Source organism: Bremia lactucae, linkage group LG11, assembly GCF_004359215.1.
Source record: "Bremia lactucae strain SF5 linkage group LG11, whole genome shotgun sequence".
Lineage (NCBI taxonomy): Eukaryota > Oomycota > Peronosporomycetes > Peronosporales > Peronosporaceae > Bremia > Bremia lactucae.
The window spans coordinates 2,824,154-2,833,894 of record NC_090620.1 but is presented as its reverse complement, the minus strand read 5'-3'; the positions used below and the strand labels follow the sequence as shown (position 1 = coordinate 2,833,894).

General features: G+C 44.8%; 3 protein-coding genes across 3 annotated transcripts; 2 read left to right on the top strand and 1 right to left on the bottom strand.

Moving 5' to 3' along the window:
* Positions 1-1,298: 1,298 nt before the first annotated feature.
* Positions 1,299-1,817, top strand: CCR75_001571 (uncharacterized protein; the record flags this gene model as incomplete). Its single annotated transcript, XM_067959673.1, has 1 exon — positions 1,299-1,817. The coding sequence occupies one exon, from the start codon at positions 1,299-1,301 to the stop codon at positions 1,815-1,817; it is 519 nt and encodes a 172-aa protein (XP_067821641.1).
* Positions 1,818-1,861: 44 nt separating this feature from the next.
* Positions 1,862-4,633, bottom strand: CCR75_001572 (uncharacterized protein; the record flags this gene model as incomplete). The annotated part of the gene is made up of 7 exons (XM_067959674.1): positions 3,543-4,633; positions 3,021-3,479; positions 2,888-2,956; positions 2,755-2,831; positions 2,545-2,692; positions 2,358-2,488; positions 1,862-2,006 (listed from the first exon to the last, which is right to left on the bottom strand). Exons 1-7 carry the CDS (start codon positions 3,681-3,683, stop codon positions 1,862-1,864), a joined length of 1,170 nt encoding a protein of 389 aa, XP_067821642.1. The 5' UTR covers positions 3,684-4,633.
* CCR75_001573 (uncharacterized protein) lies at positions 3,778-4,485 on the top strand (the record flags this gene model as incomplete). Its single annotated transcript, XM_067959675.1, has 1 exon — positions 3,778-4,485. The coding sequence occupies one exon, from the start codon at positions 3,778-3,780 to the stop codon at positions 4,483-4,485; it is 708 nt and encodes a 235-aa protein (XP_067821643.1).
* Positions 4,634-9,741: the final 5,108 nt, after the last annotated feature.

The window sequence follows — 9,741 nt, the reverse complement described above, 5'->3', positions numbered from 1 at the left end:
CGCAGATGCGACATAGCGTACGACACCATCCGGCTGTCGTCCTCGATGAGCTGGGCGACACCACATTGCTCCACGGCTAAAAGCCAGTGGACAATCGTGTGCGCCGCAGTTCCATCGAACTTGGGCGGGTCCATCCGAATGGGCCTCGGCTGATGCGGCCGGGCAGAGAGCATCTCAACAGTCCTGTTGAGAGCCTCGCTCCGAGCCTGCTCATGCCTCAGCTCATCCTGAGTCTGAGTGACGGACTCCGCCGCAGCATGGCTCTGTGCCTCGGACGCGGCCCTCCGCTGTCCGAGCACGAATGCCTCAAACTGCTCCAACTGAGCAACATGTTGCTCAGGAGGACTACCCAGGAGCCTGGCCAGGGCTTGTTCACCAAGTCCCTGCGCCATTAGCCCTGCCACCTCCCGATGATGTTCGGAGAGGTGGGGAAAATGAGCCCAATCAATATTGAGGCTCATCCTCACGTACACACGCAGAGATGCGGGTCGTGGGAAGGATTTCAAGTGCTACCAAGTGTAGGCGGGCACGTCGTAATGCGGCCACGCTCTACTTAAGCACACACCCTAGCACAGCGAGGAAGCGGTTTGCACCTGCTTCTCTTGCGTGCAGTGAGGTAGTTGTGGTGGGCGCGCAAGCGACCTCACCCAACACACTAAGAACTCTGGTAAAGTGACGTCACGGGAGCGGTAATCCGTCTCCTCGTGCGCACTTACCAAGTAGGTAGTAAATTTCAGACTGATTTATATTTAATAGAATTAAATACAAATACCTAATTTTACCAATTAAAATGATCTCTATAGATATCATTTAATATGTATTGCGAGCGTATCTTTATAGATACCTCGCGTAACTGATGACGCTAGCCGTCATCCCTCCTAATGTGAATGCACCCATGTGCATCACATCCACAAGGGTTGGTCACAATTGTGCACCACACCCGAGTGTTGGGTCTAATTACTATTATTTAGTAATTGACCATCCCCTTAAGTACCAAATGTACTTAATGGGGACTGTGTAACATTAGGGCAACTTTAGCCCGTTACAGTGTACCCATCGGTAGTCGCAGACGCACCCCCTATCTTTACATTGGTTGAGTCCTCGTCCTGCTGCTTCTCGAAGCACTTTTAGTACTTGATAAAGGCGTCACCAACACTTTTAATAATACCGATCATTTGCTACTAATTTTCATATTTAATGGTAGAAAGTATGCATCGTGATAGCCACTTTGAAAACGACCATACACTTGCGAGTCTTTCGCAAAGCGCAGTCCACGCTGTTTGATTCCTTCTATTGGCATGAATTTCAAAGCCTTCTATGAGACATCTTCATTACAACTGTCGCTACGAGGTCTATATATCCTTTTAATCATTGCACCTATGGCAGCTTTCGCTTTTAATGGCGTTGTTTGGAGGACTAGTCATTGCTATCCCCGTGGTGATGTCAGTGAATGTCGCAATATTTTTTTCGTTCTCTTGGCAACAGAAAGTGTTGCTCTTGCTGACTGCATTCTTATGGTCGTGCAAATGCTCGTGATTGTTGAAATCGCGAAGCCTGGCTTCGAAAGTAGCACGTACAGACTCATTACGACCGTCTACAATCTTGCAGATCCTGTGGCAACGGCTCTAAGCAACGTGATTGGCACGTATTTTCAAACATTTGATACAGACGCTTTGCCTCTCTTGCCGCGCCAAAGGCCTCAAGCCGGCGAGCTAAAAGCTCGAGGAGAGTCTAGCAAATCGATGGTATTGATCGTATTTGTTACGATAGCTGTCGTCCTTAGTGCAGCGATTAAAGCTAACATTCTATATCCGTGATCCATAGAATATCGTGTCTTACGTTTACCGGGGGGACCGGTTGTTCATTCTAAGATACTTTGAAGCTGCGAGTACGTTGTAATGATGCTATGGGCAACCATGCAAAGGTTGCCATAGATACTTTGAAGCTGCGAGTACGTTGTAATGATGCTATTGGCAACCATGCAAAGGTTGTCATAGACACGAAGCCTGACGCACATACTAGTAACTATTTTGCTTTCAAATTTAAGCAAAGCTTTATTGAAGGTGCAATGGATGTGGCCACACTATTTTTGAATAGCGACCAAAACTGTTTTTTCCTTACCTCATTCTAGGAAACTTTCATGACCGAAGCAAAGTTAATCTTACAATTATTATCGATGCAGCACACAGACATGCACAGCATTAAAATTTTAGACAAAAGTCGATTAATTCACCATAATATTTCTTTAATGACAATATTAGTAGCTTGAGGTCAGTAAAGGAAATGATGACATCAGAAAAAGCAACTGCAGTATAAACAATGCAATTGCGTTTTAACATGCTCGCATTTAATCGAACGCTTGACTGCCAGCTTGCCGTGCCAAATGCTCGCGAACACGTTCGCGATACTCGCATAGTAAATACTGGACATTATTATCGCGCACGGCAACATCCACAATATCATCGGCAACTACGTCAGAAGTGGCAAACTGCCTCCATAACTGTCAAAATCCAAAAAATTCAAAGATAGGCCCTAATCCCGTACCTGAACACGCTGCAATATTGCACTTTCAGGATGGCAAAAGAGTTGCACTAAATGTGACTTTAAAACTCGGACTTCAAGCGAATTTTCGGATATAGTGGTAACTTCCAATCCAGACACAGATTCCATTATGTTGCGGACGTGGTTGTACCTGCCGAACCGCAATTTAGACAACACTGACTCGTTGCCATGCACACAGTGATGCAAACGCACCATTGCTTCATTTTCTGGAGCGTCATATAGTCTTGCTCCCGTTGTTTCACCTCCACGTCTTTACTCCTTAAATCGTTCTAATAAATACGCCCATGAGGCAACATGTAACAATCCCATTTTCCCCTAACCACACCTGTTTTGTCAAATTTTCAATTAATTTTTTAGTCCGCTTCACTTTGATACTAATATCAATTTTTTCATCCTAAGGCAACCATACTTGAAAAGTTATTATCAATTCAAAATAAGCACATCAAATATGGCCTTACCTCGAGTTGCTTTTGTCTCTGATGCATCTCCTGAATATTTTGAGTTTGCTGGTCCAGCACACGGCCACAATCCTCTTCATCCGTGATCATCACTCCCGTGGCCACTTGTACCGCCGCTTTTCGATGCGCATTTCTTCGCTGAAGTTCCTTCCACACCTCATTCAGCTGCGCCAACTCCTTTTCGTGCATGTTTTTGGTCCGTTCATGCTCAAGTACCTTACTTTTCTGCTGTTCAACTTCACCAGCGATTTTTTCCAACAACTCCAGTGCGTCTTTCCGTTCGCGCACTGCTTTCTGCAGTTCTCGCTTCTCCTGGTCATAATCCGCCTCTGCTTGTGCTTTGCGAGACGCTGCCACTTTTTGTAGCACGTCCAACTCGTCAACTTGTGCTAAATGGTCTAAAAGATTCTGTTTTGCTTGCTTTGTCACAAATTCTTGTTGCAATGTGTGCAATTCCCTCTTTTAAAAAACAATTCGAATTAAAAAAAAATACGGTCCCTCGTGATCGAAAAACCGACCTACCAGCGCAGTTTGCAGCTCCACACCAGCGGCTTGTGGCGTCTTTTCATTCGCACGCAGCTTCGCGAGCGTTTTGGTCATATATAGTGCCGTAAATACCTGGTCGTCCGAAGGAGGAGCTTCCAGCTCCATCTTGCTGGACATTTGATGTGTACTAATTTATTTAATTGACGCATTAAATTATTAATTATATGTGTTTTTACAAAACGAGACTAAAAAAGTATTTAAGCAACTCTTCATGGCGAGCCCAAAGAAGCTCCCGACCCCGTCGAATGACGACGGCGTTCCTCTATTAGATGCAGAACAAGAGCCTTGGGGTCGAGGCAGTGCGGCAATAATGGAGGACCGGACCCCGGAGATTTTATTCCATGAGGACGCGATTGGAGATACCGACTCAAATAATGACGACGACGATGGGGCTTCGCGAGACGGAGCCACAGCTCTTGATAACGACGCTTCCGTGATCATGTATCAGTCCATGGGAAAGGTAGGATCGAAGCAGAAATGGGGATTCGAACATCTTGCGATTGATCTTCAAATGCTTAGCGTCGGCATCGACATGGCAAACAATACGATCGTAAAAGTCGAGGGCTATTATCTACCCGAGGAGCAAAAAGCCGCGAAAGTGGCACAAATGTTTGTCCTTTTGCTGAATGAATGTATTGTTAAAGTGCACTTGTTTCGAGTGCGGCGAGAAATACACGCCATTCAGTTTGTGACCAACTTGCGTACGTCGGAACGTTTTGGAGTGATAAAACATGGCGAGTTATGCAAGGCAGTGGAGGCACCCAAGGGGAAGTACATTACTAGTTTCTTTGGGGACATGACAACCGATGAGGACGAGATGAACTTGTGTGTGCGATTTGCGGAATGGACAATCGAGGCCGAAGCGTTCGAGGAGGAAGTAGACGTGGCCGAGGTGGACCAAGTGAGGGAATTGCGATGAACCGAGTTTTTTTATAAACACTGTTAAAAAGTATTTTCTATAATAGCACTTTTAGACACTAGCAGAATGTGTTCAGTGTTGATTACGAAAAGGCGTATTGAATCGAGATTCTTTACGATAAAATAAAACAAAAGTTCGATTCGATATAGCAGTTACTTTCATGTCGCAGTTTTTAAAACCAACATCCGTGATTTTTCTCGATATTTTCTTACAAAGGTTATAAAGCTGAGTTTTAGTGACTGTCTAAAATGAGAAGAACACGAGTAATGTTGTGAATAGACTGCCTTACAAATGAAATAATGAGGTGGAGCGAAATAAGGAAATTGCGGCTTGCTTGCGCTCATAGTGGGTACAAAAAGAGCACTAAGATTCGACTATTTGAAAGGAAAGCATGCATTTCCGCCAAAAGTTGGTAGAAGTAAAGTAAAATAAATTCATGCTTAGCTTGACGTCCTAAGACTATCGAACATGCATGTGCAAGAGCGCATCTCCGACCCTTGTCGCTTATTTCCAGCTCAACTTCTCCCTCGTGCTCGATTTGCTGCCCTTCCTTTTCGCTTTTTTTATGACTTGCCAATCAAGTGCGGACGCTCTTGGCCATTTCTTCCCTAGTAAAAACTGTACACTTGACATTGCCAAACGAAAACACGGTTTCTGATCATGAGCCAATGTTTTGTCCTTTAAATGAATTTGTGAAGATCGTTGTCAGGTGCCTTTTCTATGGTTCCAAGTCAATTACAATTTGGTAACCGGCATAGCCACACCCTTAATTAAAGGGGTTCGATAGCAGAGGAGACAACTTGTAGTCAAGGGGTAAATTGGAAAGTATATTAGTCGTTAGAAAACTTGCACATGCATTCAGCTACGCGTTCGTAGAAGCACTACGATGGTCTCACCTGGGTCGTTTCTCTCTTCATATAACCGACTGCTGAGGTTTCATTTTCTGTGTCCGTTTTAAAACGATTACACTCAAACGTCATAAAGATGTTTGAGCGTACACAAAATGTCCAACATCAACACTCCTCCTCGACTAGAATTCTCCAATGTTTGTCTTTGCCACGAGAAACTTGAATTTGCTGGTCGAAATCGCCTTAGTCAGAAAATCGGCGAGCTGTGACTTGGTTTCAATATACTCCAGTTGAATCACTTTCGCCTTGACTTGATCGCGAACAAAATGATAGCGTATATCAATGTGCTTCGCTCGACTTTGATATCCTTCGTTTTTCGCAATAGCAATAGCGCTCTGGTTGTCTTCATACACGACGACTGGAGCGTCAATTTTGACCTTCATCTCCATCAATAAACTCTTGGTCCACAAAATCTCTTGAATGCACAACGAAAGTGCCACATATTCAGCTTCAGCAGTACTTAGTGATACACTGCCTTGAAGCTTCGACTTGAAAATGACTGGAGCGCCATTGACCATCACCATGACTCCAGATGTCGAACGTCGATTATCTTTGTCACTGCCCCAATCTGCATCGCTAAAAGCATTCATCTTAAGGTCACCTTGTTTACTACGATAGCAAATTCCGTGCGTCGCAGTCGACTTTAGGTAGCGCAGCACACGAATGGCTGCGTTCCAGTGTTCTTCACTTGGATTTTCCAAATGACGACTCAGCCGACCCACTGCAAACGCAATATCGGGTCTTGTACCTGTCGCCACATATAGAAGTGATCCGACCAGTGATCGATAGGGTCGATTCTCCATCTTCGGGTCCTTTTCCATGCACTTGAGCATGACTTGACCTTCCACACTTGGGTTGTTGACCGATTTCGCTCCAACTTGGTTAAATTTGATGACCATTCTGTCAATGCACGCACCTTGGCTAATCTTGAGCTTCTTTGCCTGCTGTGCATACTCCACCTCAATGCCGAGAATAAATCTCACACTGCCTAGCGTCTTTAACTTGAAATGACCTTGAAGTTCATCGGCAATTTTGTCAACCAAACTAACAGAAGTACCTCCAATCAGCATATCGTCGACATACAACGTTACGTAAATCCACGATCCGTGTCCATATTGACGAACGAAAACGCACGGGTCTGTAACACATGGCACAAAACCCATGTTTCGAAACACGTTTGAAATCGTCTTGAACCATGTTGCAGCAGCCTGTTTTAAACCATACAAGCTTCTGTTGAGCTTCAAAACTTGACTCGGGTCCATGTCGACGCCCTGAGGCGTAGAAATGTATACATCTTCTTCCAAAACGCCATTTAGGAAGGCTGTGTCGACATCGTATTGGCGTATTGTCATGCCGAAATGACAACACACGGCAAGAAATACACGAAAAGAGTTCATGTTTGCGACCGGTGAATACGTCTCGTAGTAATCCACACCAAGGGTTTGACGATACCCTAAAGCAACAAGCCGTGCCTTAAATCGATCAACTTCTCCATGCTCATTTCGCTTAATGGCAAAAACCCACTTGGTTCCAATCACCTTAAGACCAGGAGTTTTGTTCACCGGACTCCATGTCTTCTTCTGAATAAGTGCATTTAATTCAGACTTGATCGCATTCTTCCACATCTTGGATTGAGGAGAACAAATCGCATCATGGTATGTAAGTGGGGCCTCCAGAGCTGCATTTGCTTGCTCATAGTCGATGCGATATCGTTTTGGTGCTCGATCTACCTGGTTGACATCACGTACAGGTACGATAGCATCAGAATGATTCAGTGGAATTAAAGCTTGAGAATTCGAACTGGGTGTCGGTGTCAACGCAGTCGGTTCATTGTGTCCGCCATATCGAGATGGTACCATCTCCGAGCAATCAGTGATATTGTTCAGTCCACCTCTGGGCACAATGGCCTGCTCTGTATCTATATCCACATCAACCGGCTCCATGCTGACGTCATCTATATCAAAAGCGGGATCCGGACAGACAGAGATATCTGGACATGGACTCATAGAGTCAAATTCGCTAGGGGGTGAAATTGGGCGAGTGCCAATTTGGTCCACCTCCATAGGTTCTTGTCTATTGTCCGTTGACGTATATGGCAATTGTACCTGCAACTCATCGTCATCGTCATGGTGATTCATATGTTGAGTGACATCTTGGCCACTAACAACTTCCACAAATTTAGACTTAGGCAGCTCTTGAAACACCACAGACCTCGTAATTTCCAGCCGCTTAGAATCATAGTTCCAAACACGGTAGCCCTTTACGCCCTGTGCGTAGCCCAAAAGCATACATCGAAATGCCTTTTTATCTAGCTTTTGTCGTTTGGCTTTATCAATGTGTGCATACCCTTGCGATCCAAAGACATGCAAATACGACAAGTCCGGCTTTGATTTAAAGCAAACTTCAAACGGAGTCTTTGTCGGGTGAGAAGCACATGTAACACGATTCGTAATGAATATCGCAGTGTTCATGGCTTCAGCCCACCATTTCTTCTCAACCTGCATGTGATTAAGCAGTGAACGTGTTCGCTCCGTCAGCGTCCGATTCATCCTCTCAGCCATTCCATTTTGCTGTGGAGAATACGGAACTGTCGTTTGATGTATGATCCCAGCATTCCTGCACACTTGATTGAAGCGCTTGTTAATGTATTCTCCACCATTATCGGTGCGAATACACTTTATCTTAGCTGACAATTGATTTTCCATCATCATCTTGTACTCGATAAACTTATCGACAACTTCCGACTTATGCGCGATGTAGTATGCGACTACGTATCGGGAAAAATCGTCAAGAAATGTAACAACAAATCTTGCTCCTCCCTGCGACTTGGTCTCCATTGGACCCATTACGTCGCTGTGAATTAGTTGTAGCAGAGAAGTCGTCTTCACTTCACCGTAACTAGACTTCGGAAAAGTCTTAACCAATGACTTGCCGGTCACACAACCTTCACATATGTCATCGTGATGATTGACATCATCAGACACCTCTGTCATCTTGAAACCTTCAACACAATTTTGGAGGGTTTTCAATGCCTTCATTGGCAAATGTCCCAGTCGAGCATGCCATATGAATGGACTCACAGGCTTGGCAACGCTTAACTCTTGACATGTCTTTGCAGACTCAACTTTTTCATACTCCAGAATGAACAATTTCCCCTTCTGAGTCACTTGAGTCACCACTTCGTGTTGGTTTCTGATCTCGCATATGTTTTTCTGGAACGTTATATGTAGTCCTTTCGCAGACAATGCAGAAATCGACAGAAGTTTACGATCCAATCCTGGAACGTAGAGCACGTCTTCGATACGTATAGGCTTCTGATTCTTCAATACAACTCGAATCGTCCCAACTCCTGCGGCCCTCACTGTTTCTCCATTCGCAATTGATATGTCAACTACTCTATCAAGTGATCGAACTTCCACAAACTCTTCCTTGAACGGGCACATGTGGCTACTTGCACCACTGTCAAGTAGCCACCCTTCACCCTCTTGTTCACTCACCGTGAACGCTTGTTCTTCATTCTGTTTCTTTTCAGAATTTTTCCAGCAATCTTGTTTCTTGTGACCTTTCTTGCCACAGATGTAACACGTCCCGGTAAACTTGTTTCTTGTTTCCTTCGACCGAAAGACTTTGCCCTTGACGCTTCTTGTAGCCTTTAATGCAAGTTCTTTCTTGTCCTTGCGAACGATTCCTTCGTTCTCGCGACGAAGCATCTCCTTGGCCATGAACAGATCTATATCCGTCACGTTCTCGATGATCTTGACGATCTGGTCGTACTCTTCGGACAGACTTCCTAGCAGGATAACGAGCTGTTCATCTCGCGATACTTCGTCTCCGATAGCTTGCATCGACAAGCATAGCTCATCAAACTTAAGGAAGTGTTCCATCACACTAACACCTTTCTGCATCTTGAAATCATGTAGTTGCCGACGCATCTGGACTCGATTGTGAATGCTTCGACGAAGAAAGAAGCTCTTCAAAATCTCCCATGCCTCTGCAGTAGACTCTGCCGATCGAACCATGGATTGAAGACTTGGACTGATCATCGTGCACACATTTGCAAAAGCCTTCATGTCATTGACTTTCCAGGCGGCCGTATTAACGTCGCCTTTACCCGGACACTCCGTCGTGAAGAGGTGCTCCAGCAAACCTTTCTTTGCGAGCTTCATTCGAGTGTTAAACTCCCACACAAAATAATTGTCTTCATTTAGAATGGTGTTTGCCTCCATCGTACTTGGGCTCATAACCTAAAGGGGTTCGATAGCAGAGGAGACAACTTGTAGTCAAGGGGTAAATTGGAAAGTATATTAGTCGTTAGAAAACTTGTACATGCATTCACCTACGCGTTCGT